Source organism: Culex pipiens, chromosome 3 (genome assembly GCF_016801865.2).
Source record: "Culex pipiens pallens isolate TS chromosome 3, TS_CPP_V2, whole genome shotgun sequence".
Lineage (NCBI taxonomy): Eukaryota > Metazoa > Arthropoda > Insecta > Diptera > Culicidae > Culex > Culex pipiens.
In genome coordinates, this window is record NC_068939.1 from 142,655,098 (window position 1) to 142,672,204 (window position 17,107).

The 17,107-nt window shown below is 31.5% G+C and overlaps 1 protein-coding gene across 1 annotated transcript; it reads right to left on the reverse strand.

Moving 5' to 3' along the window:
- Window positions 1-2,107: 2,107 nt before the first annotated feature.
- On the reverse strand, window positions 2,108-10,900 carry LOC120420944 (UMP-CMP kinase). Its single transcript, XM_039584079.2, has 2 exons — window positions 10,267-10,900; window positions 2,108-2,945 (listed from the first exon to the last, which is right to left on the reverse strand). Exons 1-2 carry the CDS (start codon window positions 10,738-10,740, stop codon window positions 2,601-2,603), a joined length of 819 nt encoding a protein of 272 aa, XP_039440013.1. The 5' UTR covers window positions 10,741-10,900; the 3' UTR covers window positions 2,108-2,600.
- Between the last annotated feature and the right edge of the window lie 6,207 nt (window positions 10,901-17,107).

Sequence of the window (17,107 nt, forward strand, 5' to 3'; positions counted from 1 at the left end):
TCATTGGTTCAGCCATACAAGTCTCCATACAATTTTGGCAGCTGTCCATACAAAAAGGGTACGTGAATATTAAAACAGCTGTAATTTTTGAATGAATTTTCCGATCATTTTGGAGTCTTGGGCAAAGTTGTAGGTATTGTACACGGAAAAAAAATTGCACTCGAAAAGTTCTTTACAGGTTTTTTTTGATAAAGGGCTTCGTTTTCATGATATAGCCACCGAAAGTTTGATTTTAGCGAAATATTTGCAGTTTTTTCGATTTTTAAAAATAGTGACCATGAGTAACCATCTCTAAAAATGTTTTTGCTATGAAATTGTCTAAGAGACATCGAAGATTGGAACTCTGGTTGCTGAGATACACCTGCTTCAAGAAAAATAAAAATAAACATGAACATTGATGTTTTCAGGTCTTACTTAGACAACCCACCTTTTTTTAATGTCGATATCTCAGTAACTAATGGTCCGATTTTCAATGTTAAAACATGAAACTTTCGTGAAATTTTCCGATATTTTCTAAAAAAACAATATTTTGTAATTTTATGAATGAAGACTAACATTTCAAAAGGGGTTAATATTTAATGTTTGGCCCTTTTAAAATGTTAGTCTTGATTTAAAAAAATCAAAATATTGTTTTCGATAGATCGAAAAATTTCACGAATGTTTGAACATCTGTAAAGTACTTTTTGATTGGAAATTCAAATTTACATAAAAGATTAAGTTCTTTTTTTGTGTTATAAAATTTCGATTTTATCCAAAAATCACTATTTTTTCAAAAAAAAATAACTCGGCGGCAGATTATTTGACAATACTTCTCTATAGCTCAAAAGTTGCGGGTTTTTATCGCTTAAAACATATCAAAAAATCTCGAAAATAAAAAAATACGTATTTTGAGAAAGTGAGTTTTTGTAAAAAATGTTAATTAAAAAATCGGCACAAAAAAATCTGCGTACCTATTTTTTCTCAATAGTTCTCAACAATATCTACAACTTTGCCGCAAACACTAAATTGATCAGGAAATTCAATCAAAAGTTACAGCTGTATGAATATTTACGTACCATTTTTGTATGGACAGCTGCCAAAATTGTATGCTTCTTTGGGCATAGGGAAGGCCCTCACAAAGTTTGAACCAAATAAAACAATACAAATAAAATCCATTTCCGGTTTTGGTAGAGAGTTGCTCAGATGCTGAAAAAGGAGGTGAGTGTAGTAATAAATTTATTTTTGCAATTCCGTCTTGAAACTTCCTACTTTTCCTGTCATTTTCGCTTGACGAAACAGCCTACTTTTATCTACTAAAAATAACAGAATCAAATAGAAACACATTTCAAAACAAATGCTGAAAAGTTCTACTTTTCAGCACTGAAATGGATGCTGAAAAGTTGAACTTTTCAGCACTAGTTTTGAAAAGTAATACCTTTTAACATTTTTTTTTATTTAAACGATTTATTAGCAAAATATATGAACATTCGACTTATAATTTCACTCAATGGGTGTTTTTCAGAAATGCAAAAAATGTTGTATGGAACTCGTTGCAAACCTTGACTTTTTCAGCACTTGTCGTATTTATCCAACTCGGTGAACCTCGTTGGATAAATTTACGATACGTGCTGAAAAAATCTTCTTTTTGCAACTTATTGCATAAACTACTATTAAGAAATCCCCTTTGGTCAAAAAAAGGCAATGTTTTTGAAAAATCATGAAGTTTAACATGCATCTTGCCTTTTTACTGGATCAAAGTGGTCAATTTTTCCCCCGGGGTACCTAGAACCGGTCAGAGTAGGTCAGAACTGATGAAATCATGACGTTTGACATGAGTCCTGTGGTTAATTCTGTACAGTCTTATCTTGGGGGATTTCTATACGTGACATCTTGTCAAGAGCGTAATTTTTCGTTGATATTTGACCACAGGGGGATTTGTTGAAATCGTCGGAATAAAAGTTCCGGTGGAAATACGGCCATATCTCGGTTCCCCGTGGTCAAATCGATTCCCAGGACTTTTAACATCAGAAAAGTCTTGGCCGAACTTGGGGAACAAACAGCGTTCCGAGATGTGCATTGGTGGCTTTCTCAATTTTCTACCAAAACAATATTCTAAACTCGCACCCGATTTCCGCTCAGCACGGTAAAATGCACAATAATGGGTTTTATTTATTCATCTATTGACTTGCTTATACATTTAACACATTCACTATATTTTTGTTTAATATTCCGTTACCACCTTCTCGTTACCGTTACGTTACGTGTTTGCTTATTTCGCCAACCCCTTCTAAATCATGCGTGTTTCTGTGTGTAATACTTTACTGCAGCAGTTGGTTGGTTTATTTTGCGTTTTAAATAGCTCTTTGTATTAAGGTTTTGTTAAGATTTGCAGTTTACTGTTAAGGTGCTTTGAGAAAGTGCAAGCTAAACTTTCGGCAACAAAAATACTCTTTCCACGTGTGTGTGTTTTTGCTTTGTAGTTTTCAATTGCTCAATTCGAGTTGTTTGTTGACTGTACGGAATGACTTGAAATTGAATTGTAGACTGTGGTGTGTGTGATTAGACAGCTCTGCTTGCTTGCTTATTTTTGGAGAAAATGCCGCCCTTAATTTACCTTCCTCTTACTCGATGTCCGCGAACGCACACCGCACCTTGTCAAACACCTCGTCCGGTGCGGCCACGGCGTCGATCGTCTTGACCAAATCCTGCGCCCGGTAGTGATCCACGATGGGCATCGTGTCGTTGATGTACGTGTTGAAGCGCTTCTTCAGACTCTCCGGGTTGTCATCCGAGCGGCCGCTGCTCTCGCCACGCTTCAGACACCGGGCGATGCACTGCTCCTCGGTGCACTCGAAGAACAGCACGAACAGCAGGCGCACCTTGTCGCCCATCTGGCGGTTCCAGCCCTGCAGGTTGTCCTCGTTGCGCGGGAACCCGTCGATCAGGAACTTGTCGTTGCCGGTGGACTGCGGAAGAGGTGGGGATGGGAAAACAAGAAATAATGTAAATGAAGACAAGTTTAACTTATTACTACCAGCGGTTCCAGTGAATAGAAGAGCTTTGCGGCAGCGAAGTTATGAGGAAGCAATATTTGTATTAGGCTTGACTATGCTGAAACAGTTTGTCTCAGTCCCGGTTATTAGGGCATCTGTAGCGCTGGGGTGCAAACCAATTTTGCACCCGGCTTATGAATACCGAGATCAAATCTGGAGTTTTTTTTGAAAAGGTCTTATAAACCAAATTTTCATTTTTTGCTTTTTAGGTGTTTTTGAATACCCCTGATTCAAGGCGGTTATAAAAACACCCAAAAAGCAAAAATTGAAAATTTGGTTTATAGGACCTTTTAAAAAAAAACTCCAGAAATTTGCCCCAATGAAAAAACTCCCTCATCTCCACCGCGGGGGGCAAATATGGGTTTGTTTTTTTTTATCATTTTTTGCTCTTGTTTACCTTCAAAACAATAATTCTGGAGTTTTTTTGAAAAGGTCCAATAAACCAAATTTCCAGTTTTTGCTTTTTGGGTGTTTTTGAAACCGCTTTGAGTCAGGGGTATTAAAAAACACCCAAAAAGCAAAAACTGAAAATTTGGTTTATTGGACCTTTTTTTTTAAAAAAAAAACTCATATGCATTGATTCATGCCTAGACATGCTAAAAGTTTATCAAACTTTTTAATTCTATTGAAAATTTCAAAAAAAAAAAAAAAAATAAAAAAAATATAAACATTTAAATTACGAGCCATGGTTTACACATTTTGATGAAAAAAGTGGTGTAAAATGCATTATACACTTGTCCAGTCCAATTTCCAAAATATCTAAGTGTTGACGAAAATTTTATTATTTTTTAGAAAAATAAAATTTTTGCAGTGCTTTGTACATTGGGATTTCATAAAAATTCAAAACATTTTCAAACATGTCCAAGCCCCCCTAAATATGATTATCAATGCAGAAAAATGCATTTTAGATTGTTTTCAGTTGATTAGACTACTATTTTCATGGAAATTTTGTAGTTTTTTTTTAATTTTTTTTACCCCCTTATTTTTCAAACTAATTTTGAGGGGGGGGGGGGGGGGACATAAACTTTGAAACTTTGAATTGATTTTTAGCCTTCTTTTAATTAGGTTTGTGAAATCAGCAATAAACAAATGCAAACATTGAGTATGCCCCTCTCACACCTCCATCGGATTAAGCGGGATACACTAATTGTTTATCGGACGTTTTCAAAAAGCCTAGATTTTAATTGCTAAATTTATATTTTCATCTATTTCAAAATTATTTCAAGCTCTTATTTTTTACTAGTTATTTCATGTTTCAATTTGGAGAGTCGTGTGGTGTTCGTTGGATCGATCGGAGAGTGAATCGACGCGCGCGAACCCGCGGGAAAGTGGTGGAAAGTTCTAGCAATCATTGAAAAAAAGGTCGCGGTGTGCCCAGAGAAGTTGGGCCATCAGTCGTGTGGTGTTCGTTGGGTCGATCGAAGTGTGAATAGGCGCGCGCGAACCCGCGAGAAGTAGATCGGAAAAGAATTGAAATAGAGATTCGCATCGTTGAATTATATATTATATTTTCATTTCGTTTTGAAAGCCCATCCCATAGCATCGTTGCTCGGATGGCACGCCGGCGGTAAGAAGTTAAACATAAAAATTGTACATCACGGAATAATACGTTAATTCAAAATTCATTTCGTTTTGAAAGTCCTTCCCAAAGCATCGTTGCTCGGATGGCACGCCGGCGGTAAGAAGTAAAAAATACGCGATTGATAAGACCTTCTCATAGCGTCGTAGCTCGGAAGGCAACGATTGTTTCACTTTCTGGTCATATCATCTACCAAGATGAATCCTGACCTTTCCTTTCCTTCCCCTACTAACACAATTCCCCCACTTCCCGTGATGCTTGAAGGAGATGCTGTGGATTCAACGGTCTCATGCGGTGTCAACAGGTATAGAGCGACAAACTCTGTGTCTGATGAGTCTGCAACTTCAACTATCGGACTAACATTCCTACCTTTGTTGAACTGCATCTCCTTGGGGGGGCGCCGGTATTGACTTAAAGCAGAGATCTTCAGGGGTTATACAGTGAGGATGATTAGCTCCCACTACTCATCTGTTGGTTCATTGTGTAACTTCAGCTGATCCGTCAATAACGGAGTAGCAGCTCATTGGCAGTCAACCATGCTCATGCTCATGCTCATTTCATGTTTCAATTTGGATTTTTTTTAAAATTATTTTAGTTTTTTGGTTTTATTGTTTTCTAGATTTTATTTTTGAACTTTTATTTTTATAATTTTTCTAAACTTTTAAGCTCGTTGCAAATATTTTTCTAAGTTTATGCCCCCCCCCCCCCCCCTTAAAATTGGCCTGAATAATCAGGGGGCAAAAAAAAATTCGAAAAACTTCAAAATTTTAATGAAAATTAAAGTTTAATCAACTGAAAACCAGTTAAAATGCATTTTCCCGAGTTTATAATCATATTTAGCATGTTTGAACTCCTTTCAGGAGTTAGCACATTTTAAATTTTCAGGATATACCAATGTACAGCCCCACGAAAAGTTTTTTTTTTGCGAAAAAAAAATCCGTCGATACCTCGATATTTTCAAAACTAATGATTGAAAAGCAACTGTACGCCTGTAAAACGCATTTTTGCAATTCCATCGTGAAACTACATACTTTTCCTGTCATTCTTGAACGACGAAATAGCCTACTTTTCTGAACCAAAAATAACAGAATCGAATAGCAACACTTTTCAAAATAAATGCTGAAAAGTTCTACTTTTCAGCACTTGTTTCGAAAAGTAACACTTTTCAACATTTTTTTTAATTTAAACGATTTATTGACAAAATACATGAAAATTTGACATAAAATTTCACTCAGTGTGTGTTTTTTTGGAATTGCAAAAAATGTTGTATGGAACTCGTTGCAAAACTTGATTTTTTCAGCACTCTTCGTATTTATCCAACTCGGTGAACCTCGTTGAATAAATGTACGACTCGTGCTGAAAAAATCCACTTTTTGCAACTTGTTGCATAAACTACTATTAAAGCACTTTTTTTTATCCAAATGTTGAAACCTAGGCTTGTAACATAAATTTTTTTTTTTAGACCACCCCCCCCCCCCCCCGACTTTGGTCAGAGCCGAGGGACATAAACTTAAAAAAATATTTGCAACGGCCTCATTTCTTTTTAAAATTTTAGATTTTAAATAATTTTACAATTTTATTATTGTTTTAAAGTTTTTTAAATTTATAATTTTTTGAATTTTTCAAGTTTTTTTTTAATTTTTAAATTTAAGAAAAAAAGAACCACGGTGGCGTTGACGTCGGTTGCAAATTTTATTTGCAGTTTTTGTATTATGGAAGGTTTACGAGCAGATATCTTTCGATAATTCTTCGTTCGTGTTTAGAGAGTGTCCTGTAATCTTACTCAACATCCGTGTATGCCCATCCATATCTCTCTTATGTCATCACAAGGCGCCCTTACAAATCCTATGTTGAGTCTTTTTGTATCTATCAGATTGCAGAAATTATTCATCCATTAGGGTAGTGGAATCATTTGCTATTCCACACGCATATGAGCAGTTCAGGGGGTTACCTGCGCCCAGATTCGCGTTGCTTTTGATCAGATTTATTAAAAATTTTAAAATTAAGAAAGTGTTTTTTTTATTTCGAAAAAAATGTTGTTTGAAATTATTCAAAAAATCAAAATATTCGCTCTACAGCATTGGCGTTGGCGTTCTCGATTGCGCGGTTCCTACTAGAAACTAGGTGTCCGAAGGCTTGATTTTTGAGGCAATTGCAAACCTCTTTTAACACCTAAGCTTCTATCTACCCAGGGATTCGAACTTACGACCTTTGGATTGTGAGACCAACTGCCTACCAGCGACTCCACCGAGGAAGGACCCAGAGAGACGACTTCTACACCTGGATTGAGCTAACAACCTAACCTCTAAGTTAGACCGGGGCCAACATTTACTTCCCCATCCGACGGAAGGCGTGATCAGACAAATTTCGTCTCGAAAAATGCCACCGGGACCGTCTGGGATCGAATCCAAGCCGACTGGGTGAGAGGCAACCACGCTTACCCCTACACCACGGGTCCCGACCAAAATGTAAATATTATGAAATCAAGGAATTAAAAACTTAAAAAATTAAGAAATTCAATAGCATTTTATGAATTTTAATATCAGAGTTGAGAAATAAAAAAAAAACTCAAGAACCTAAAAATTCTAAATTCAGAAGAGTTCGCTTGTCTGTGAGAGGAAGAAGTTCGGTGTTCGGTCGGTCCTCGATAATTTTAACTTTTTGGCGTGTTTTTAGTGGATTTAAAAGTTTCCCTTGTGCTGTAACAATTCAAATTGACATACAAAAGAGAAATCAAGTGAAATCTAGGGCAAATAGTTGTCATTTTTCAAGATTTTCATCATTTTTATGGATTTTTTTCTTCTTCATATTTGTTTTGTTATTGTGCTTTGGGTAGCGCAATGCTTTGCTTGTCAAATTAAGGTTAAACGTCAGTTTTGCTGCATGGGCACATACAGGTTCTCACGCTCATGACGCTCACCTCTCTCACTCTCTTTCGGAAATATGAGTGCTTGTTTTGGTTGTGGTACAGTAGTGCCAGAATTTTGTCAACAGTTGTCTAGGAACTATGAAAAATGATTTATTTTGTGAGTTTTGTTCGAAAAATTAACAATCAAAAGAGTCGTTTCACGATATTCTAGAGCATAATCCATCAATTAGTTTCGGAATCGAGGGATCGGGCCGCGGATTTATTAATTTTTTTATTTTTTTTTTTTCGTAAAATGTCGCGACGATTATTTTGGTCATTTCGCGTGAATTCGCCGTCGTCGTTGTGGTATGTTGGCATATTGTGAATCTGCGTTGCGTATGGAAAACGTCGTGACTGGACCTGGCCATCATCATCATATAAGGAAAACTAGAGGCAGCTGCTTCGCGAATTTGGTGAGATCAGTCCATATTGGACATTTTGAAACCTGACATATTTTTGCTAGCAATTTACTAAATACGCGCCGATCCCTGTTTTGCCTGATGGGATTGGAAGTTTAAAGATAGATCGAGGACCCGTCTGGTTCTTGCTTTATCTTTAGGCGGGGCCAGACAATGCCCAGTGACCTCGGAATTGGACCGCAAGGAGCTCTGTCATTCTGAAATGGGTCACTGGAAGCAGCGCGAGGGCTAACACCACCTAATACCCGGGACTGAGATAAGCTGTATCAGCATAACGCAAGTCTGATACAAACTATACTTTCCCATAATTTCGCTGCCGGCCAGCGGGTATTGGATTGGACCACACACACACACAGAACCTAAAAATTCTAAATTCAAAAAATCATAAATTTAAATAAAAAACGCAAAAATTCTAAATAAAAAATCATTTCCGAAATTTAAAATTTCGGAAATCTAGGGATTTGAAAATTATAAACACAAAATATAAATACTCGATTATTCAAATTCCTCCACAAAATTTTACTCCAGAGAGCGATGGAATAATCATCATCAAAAGAAAATCATTGGACGTTCATCACGCACGAAAGATCGGTAGAAGGAATCTAAAAAAAAAAACATCATCTTGATTATTCGGCGAAACATCTTTTTTTCACTACTACACTTGCAAATGCAACGTCACACGTCGAAAAATGACCTGTCACATTTTGTAGATGGGCAATGTGGTAAACAAAGTGAAATAAACAATTTTAAGAGTTGCTGACAAGGAAATTCTCAAAAAAAAATCATCCGCGGATTGATTTTCTTGGAGAATTTCGGGAGCGATTTTCTTTTGCGTGATTTGCCTCCTCTCTCATTCTCGGGTGAAAAAAGTATGCTAGAGAAATTGATTTTTTCATTCCATCCCAGATAATCTAATCACGAATACTTTATTTTTCCCAAAATGTGGCTTCTAACCGAAAATATTACTTAAAAATTGAACTTGATTTAAAGTAAATTATGATGGCGGCAAAAACGGTTTCACTTAAAATTTCAAGAATTTAGGAATTTAAGAATTTAAAAGTTAAGAATCTAAGAATTTAAGAATGTAAGAAGTTTAGAATTTGAGAAATTTTGAAATTTAAAAATTTAAGAATTAAGGAATTGAAAAAAATAGAAAGTAAGATTTTAATAATTAGCGAATTGAAAAATGTAAGGATATAAGAATTAAAAAAGCTAATTTAAAAATTTAAGAATTTAGGATTTCAATGATTTGATTTCAAGAATTTAAAAATTGAAGATTTTTTTTTGTTTTTAACTAGGCCGATGCAAATATCTTTCGACAAGTCGTGGAAACAAAATTTCTTACAAGAATCTCACGCTTGGATAAATTTGGGCAAGATCCACGGCACCTTCTAGCAAAACTCTTATGCGGTGGTTTTATCTATACATTTTTGTAATTTTCATCATACAAACTTCAACGCTGAACAACGACTCCTTAAATTTAACCGATTCGGTTGAAAATTGACACAAATACTTTTGTTTTGCCAAAAGAATCGAGTAAAGGGGTTTTACTAACGTCTTTTTTTATTGTTACCATAATGGTTACTCACTTCCTATCAAGCTGTTGATTTCAAGTGGAACCACTTTTTAAAAGGTGTAATAGAACGTCAATGTGCTGATGAGTCAACACTGGTTGCTCGATGCAATTCATGCATGCATTTTGCAAATAGCCAGTCTAACATCTCGTTCGTCCAGAATTTTCCATTCCATCAGCTGTTTTGGCTGGTGTTCAAATTTCAATGGAAAATGGGGCTTTTCTTCACCAGTCCCTCATTCAGGGTGCGCGCCTGCGCCATATCATCGTGACAAACCAATTTTTCTTCCTTCCTTACTTCCGTACCCTGTACAATGTCGCTTCAAAGTTTCCACCAACAATAACAAAATAAATGCTCGGGAAATTATTAGAAACAAAAAAATGCTAAAAATAGTGTCGCACGCACCGGCCACGCAATGTCTCCGCCGCGGAACATGTGAGCGACCACTTTGGTTCGTTCTGCAGCTTGGGCAATTATCGATAATTTAATTTCCCCTTTTCCGCACAATGTTGCAACTCATTCTACGAGCAATGTTGCTTTTTTCTCAGATTATGTCAGCTTAGAACTCTTGCTTTTGCTGCTTATCTCCGACGGCCAAGGACAGCGGCCGTCCCCTTTTCCCACACCGGACCGGCCGGCCACGCGTTATGCAAGCCACCTCTCCCTTATCAGCAGCTGTCGCACCCCGTTCCGGTCAATTGAACCGTGAACAACAATCACAGCAAAAGAAGCGCTGGGGGCTGGACCGACTTACCGCCTTGGTCGCGTTGATGGCGTTCTCCAGCAGCGAGCAGGTGATCTCCACCGGAACGATCCGTCCGTTCTTGATGTTGTCCTCGATGAGCGCCCCAAACTCGGAGCCCTCGCGCTTCCGCTCCTCGCGCAGCAAATCCCCCGCGGAAAGGTGCGTAAAGCCAAAGTGCTCGACAATCTTCTCGCACTGGGTGCCCTTGCCGGCCCCGGGAGCTCCCAGGACAAACACAATCTTTGGCTTTTGCTCGGTGCCCATTTTGCTAGAGGTTCCGGTGCTACTCCAAGACGCTACTCCTGCAACGCTGCCAGTACGACTGACTGCAAACGGTGACGATAACGGGGTCACGGACCTTGAAACGCGGGTTGAGCCGGAGGAGGAGGAGGAGGAGGCAAGGTGGCCCACTTGGGAAATCAACCCGGTGTTACTGTTGTTGCTCAAGAACCGCGCGACCGTACGACCGATGGCGTGAGTCATAAACACTGTTTCGAACCGCTGACCGGGGCGCGCTGGAGCTGGCTAATCAAATTAGGACACACCGGCGGTGCGGGTTTCTGTAATTAATTTCACTTGAATTTGCCGACTTTACGTAAAAATTGCGAGCGGAGAAGCGCGGCGCGAGCGAACGACGGAAAAGAAATGTGTTGACGTTTTGTGACAGCTAGCTGTCAGTTGACACTGACCGGTGTTGCTTGAGCTTTTCGACCAGTTGAGAGGAGTCCAAAAATGCACGCAGAGAAATTCGGATAAAAACTAAATAATAATATTGCGCGTATTCCCGAAAAAGACACGCGGCATACCTAGAGACCCTAAATAGGGAGACTGGTCGAACATTGCTAAATCGATCTGGCAACGTATGTTTTGAGCTTGCCAACACTGCCAAGTTTTGCTGGGCGTAAAGGCAAATGCTCGTTTGGATACGTCAAACTTGTGCCTGTTAGGGTACGTCAAATTCACATTGACCAGTCTCCCTATTTAGGGTCCCTAGGCATACCAGCCTCGAAACGACGCGCCGCACTTACGGCAAATGCGCGCTGTCAAATCCCATACTGTGCGTTTTGTTTTTGTTGATCTTCTTCTTCAAATTGCATGGCATTGTTGCCGGGAATGTTTTTTATTGAACCAAAAGTGCAGAAAATCGCTGGCAACAGTGTCTGCGGCACATTCTGAAATGCCGCGCGGCGTATACCTTCGAGAGAAACGGACAATAAATATTCAAAAACACCCAAAAGCAAAAAATGAAAATTTGGTTTATAGGACCTTTTAAAAAAAACTCCAGAAATATTATTTTTTTTATTTCAACATTCCCATGATTATTTTTGAAAAATGCATTGAACAACAGTATTTTTTTCTAAAATTCTAAAATTCTGAAATTTTAAAATTCTAAAATTCTAAAATTCTAAAATTCTAAAATTCTAAAATTCTAAAATCTTAAAATTCTAAAATTCTAAAATTCTAAAATTCTAAAATTCTAAAATTCTAAAATTCTAAAATTCTAAAATTCTAAAATTCTAAAATTCTAAAATTCTAAAATTCTAAAATTCTAAAATTCTAAAATTCTAAAATTCTAAAATTCTAAAATTCTAAAATTCTAAAATTCTAAAATTCTAAAATTCTAAAATTCTAAAATTCTAAAATTCTAAAATTCTAAAATTCTAAAATTCTAAAATTCTAAAATTCTAAAATTCTAAAATTCTAAAATTCTAAAATTCTAAAATTCTAAAATTCTAAAATTCTAAAATTCTAAAATTCTAAAATTCTAAAATTCTAAAATTCTAAAATTCTAAAATTCTAAAATTCTAAAATTCTAAAATTCTAAAATTCTAAAATTCTAAAATTCTAAAATTCTAAAATTCTAAAATTCTAAAATTCTAAAATTCTAAAATTCTAAAATTCTAAAATTCTAAAATTCTAAAATTCTAAAATTCTAAAATTCTAAAATTCTAAAATTCTAAAATTCTAAAATTCTAAAATTCTAAAATTCTAAAATTCTAAAATTCTAAAATTCTAAAATTCTAAAATTCTAAAATTCTAAAATTCTAAAATTCTAAAATTCTAAAATTCTAAAATTCTAAAATTCTAAAATTCTAAAATTCTAAAATTCTAAAATTCTAAAAATTCTAAAATTCTAAAATTCTAAAATTCTAAAATTCTAAAATTCTAAAATTCTAAAATTCTAAAATTCTAAAATTCTAAAATTCTAAAATTCTAAAATTCTAAAATTCTAAAATTCTAAAATTCTAAAATTCTAAAATTCTAAAATTCTAAAATTCTAAAATTCTAAAATTCTAAAATTCTAAAATTCTAAAATTCTAAAATTCTAAAATTCTAAAATTCTAAAATTCTAAAATTCTAAAATTCTAAAAATTCTAAAATTCTAAAATTCTAAAATTCTAAAATTCTAAAATTCTAAAATTCTAAAATTCTAAAATTCTAAAATTCTAAAATTCTAAAATTCTAAAATTCTAAAATTCTAAAATTCTAAAATTCTAAATTCTAAAATTCTAAAATTCTAAAATTCTAAAATTCTAAAATTCTAAAATTCTAAAATTCTAAAATTCTAAAATTCTAAAATTCTAAAATTCTAAAATTCTAAAATTCTAAAATTCTAAAATTCTAAAATTCTAAAATTCTAAAAATTCTAAAATTCTAAAATTCTAAAATTCTAAAATTCTAAAATTCTAAAATTCTAAAATTCTAAAATTCTAAAATTCTAAAATTCTAAAATTCTAAAATTCTAAAATTCTAAAATTCTAAAATTCTAAAATTCTAAAATTCTAAAATTCTAAAATTCTAAAATTCTAAAATTCTAAAATTCTAAAATTCTAAAATTCTAAAATTCTAAAATTCTAAAATTCTAAAATTCTAAAATTCTAAAATTCTAAAATTCTAAAATTCTAAAATTCTAAAATTCTAAAATTCTAAAATTCTAAAATTCTAAAATTCTAAAATTCTAAAATTCTAAAATTCTAAAATTCTAAAATTCTAAAATTCTAAAATTCTAAAATTCTAAAATTCTAAAATTCTAAAATTCTAAAATTCTAAAATTCTAAAATTCTAAAATTCTAAAATTCTAAAATTCTAAAATTCTAAAATTCTAAAATTCTAAAATTCTAAAATTCTAAAATTCTAAAATTCTAAAATTCTAAAATTCTAAAATTCTAAAATTCTAAAATTCTAAAATTCTAAAATTCTAAAATTCTAAAATTCTAAAATTCTAAAATTCTAAAATTCTAAAATTCTAAAATTCTAAAATTCTAAAATTCTAAAATTCTAAAATTCTAAAATTCTAAAATTCTAAAATTCTAAAATTCTAAAATTCTAAAATTCTAAAATTCTAAAATTCTAAAATTCTAAAATTCTAAAATTCTAAAATTCTAAAATTCTAAAATTCTAAAATTCTAAAATTCTAAAATTCTAAAATTCTAAAATTCTAAAATTCTAAAATTCTAAAATTCTAAAATTCTAAAATTCTAAAATTCTAAAATTCTAAAATTCTAAAATTCTAAAATTCTAAAATTCTAAAATTCTAAAATTCTAAAATTCTAAAATTCTAAAATTCTAAAATTCTAAAATTCTAAAATTCTAAAATTCTAAAATTCTAAAATTCTAAAATTCTAAAATTCTAAAATTCTAAAATTCTAAAATTCTAAAATTCTAAAATTCTAAAATTCTAAAATTCTAAAATTCTAAAATTCTAAAATTCTAAAATTCTAAAATTCTAAAATTCTAAAATTCTAAAATTCTAAAATTCTAAAATTCTAAAATTCTAAAATTCTAAAATTCTAAAATTCTAAAATTCTAAAATTCTAAAATTCTAAAATTCTAAAATTCTAAAATTCTAAAATTCTAAAATTCTAAAATTCTAAAATTCTAAAATTCTAAAATTCTAAAATTCTAAAATTCTAAAATTCTAAAATTCTAAAATTCTAAAATTCTAAAATTCTAAAATTCTAAAATTCTAAAATTCTAAAATTCTAAAATTCTAAAATTCTAAAATTCTAAAATTCTAAAATTCTAAAATTCTAAAATTCTAAAATTCTAAAATTCTAAAATTCTAAAATTCTAAAATTCTAAAATTCTAAAATTCTAAAATTCTAAAATTCTAAAATTCTAAAATTCTAAAATTCTAAAATTCTAAAATTCTAAAATTCTAAAATTCTAAAATTCTAAAATTCTAAAATTCTAAAATTCTAAAATTCTAAAATTCTAAAATTCTAAAATTCTAAAATTCTAAAATTCTAAAATTCTAAAATTCTAAAATTCTAAAATTCTAAAATTCTAAAATTCTAAAATTCTAAAATTCTAAAATTCTAAAATTCTAAAATTCTAAAATTCTAAAATTCTAAAATTCTAAAATTCTAAAATTCTAAAATTCTAAAATTCTAAAATTCTAAAATTCTAAAATTCTAAAAATTCTAAAATTCTAAAATTCTAAAATTCTAAAATTCTAAAATTCTAAAATTCTAAAATTCTAAAATTCTAAATTCTAAAATTCTAAAATTCTAAAATTCTAAAATTCTAAAATTCTAAAATTCTAAAATTCTAAAATTCTAAAATTCTAAAATTCTAAAATTCTAAAATTCTAAAATTCTAAAATTCTAAAATTCTAAAATTCTAAAATTCTAAAATTCTAAAATTCTAAAATTCTAAAATTCTAAAATTCTAAAATTCTAAAATTCTAAAATTCTAAAATTCTAAATTCTAAAATTCTAAAATTCTAAAATTCTAAAATTCTAAAATTCTAAAATTCTAAAATTCTAAAATTCTAAAATTCTAAAATTCTAAAATTCTAAAATTCTAAAATTCTAAAATTCTAAAATTCTAAAATTCTAAAATTCTAAAATTCTAAAATTCTAAAATTCTAAAATTCTAAAATTCTAAAATTCTAAAATTCTAAAATTCTAAAATTCTAAAATTCTAAAATTCTAAAATTCTAAAATTCTAAAATTCTAAAATTCTAAAATTCTAAAATTCTAAAATTCTAAAATTCTAAAATTCTAAAATTCTAAAATTCTAAAATTCTAAAATTCTAAAATTCTAAAATTCTAAAATTCTAAAATTCTAAAATTCTAAAATTCTAAAATTCTAAAATTCTAAAATTCTAAAATTCTAAAATTCTAAAATTCTAAAATTCTAAAATTCTAAAATTCTAAAATTCTAAAATTCTAAAATTCTAAAATTCTAAAATTCTAAAATTCTAAAATTCTAAAATTCTAAAATTCTAAAATTCTAAAATTCTAAAATTCTAAAATTCTAAAATTCTAAAATTCTAAAATTCTAAAATTCTAAAATTCTAAAATTCTAAAATTCTAAAATTCTAAAATTCTAAAATTCTAAAATTCTAAAATTCTAAAATTCTAAAATTCTAAAATTCTAAAATTCTAAAATTCTAAAATTCTAAAATTCTAAAATTCTAAAATTCTAAAATTCTAAAATTCTAAAATTCTAAAATTCTAAAATTCTAAAATTCTAAAATTCTAAAATTCTAAAATTCTAAAATTCTAAAATTCTAAAATTCTAAAATTCTAAAATTCTAAAATTCTAAAATTCTAAAATTCTAAAATTCTAAAATTCTAAAATTCTAAAATTCTAAAATTCTAAAATTCTAAAATTCTAAAATTCTAAAATTCTAAAATTCTAAAATTCTAAAATTCTAAAATTCTAAAATTCTAAAATTCTAAAATTCTAAAATTCTAAAATTCTAAAATTCTAAAATTCTAAAATTCTAAAATTCTAAAATTCTAAAATTCTAAAATTCTAAAATTCTAAAATTCTAAAATTCTAAAATTCTAAAATTCTAAAATTCTAAAATTCTAAAATTCTTAAATTCTAAAATTCTAAAATTCTAAAATTCTAAAATTCTAAAATTCTAAAACTCTAAAATTCCAAAATGCTAAAATTCTAAAATTCTAAAATTCTGTTTGTTTATTTGTTAATTTTTGGCTTCATGGTTGTGTTTTTAAATTTTTGATTCAATGATTATGTTTTTTTCTACTTACAATTGGGTCCTGAAATTTTGCTTCAATTTGTGATATTATTGTTCACACCAATAAAGCGTACTTTACTGAACACGTATCATTTATAGCGAAAGTTTCCTGGCAGCACTTGCTCACTCCAACAGGCGCTGATCAGCATGTTGGTGGTGTTGGTGGCCACCCTTGTGTGTGTGTGTGTGGTCCAATCCAATACCTGCTAACTGGTAGCGAAATTATGGGAAAGTTTAGTTTGTATCAGACTTTGTATATGCCGAATGCTGATACAACTTATCTCAGTCCCGGGTATTAGGTGGTGATAGCCCTCGCACTGCTTCCAACGACCCATTTCAGAATGACAGAGCTCCTTGCGGTCCAATTCCGAGATCGCTGGGCATTGTTCGGCCCCGCCTAAACATAGAAGCAAGCATCTGAAGGAAATTCGATTTATATTTAGACTTCCAATCCCCTCAGGCAATTCAGGGATCAGCGCGTATTTAATATGAGAAGATAGCATGTTTCAACACTACGTTTCAATTCACTACTAGAGTGTAAACCTTCTGATGGCCGACTGCTTAGCGTTCCAGACCACCAATTCAAAGGTGCGAGTTCGAATCCCACCTGATTCATTTTCGTTTTTTCATATTCAAAGTTCAAATTCCTGATTCCAAATTTCAAAGGTACCGACCGAGATTTGATCCCTGAACCTTCTGCTTGTGAGACAGAAGCCATAACCATTAAGCCACGGAGCCGGCCTGGTGGTGTTGGTGGCCACCCTTTGTTCTTTATTTGCCTTCGCTCCTCGCTCGCTTTTCTTCAGCCTTCGATTAGAATCGGTATTCAAAATTGAAACGTCAAAAGACTTAGCG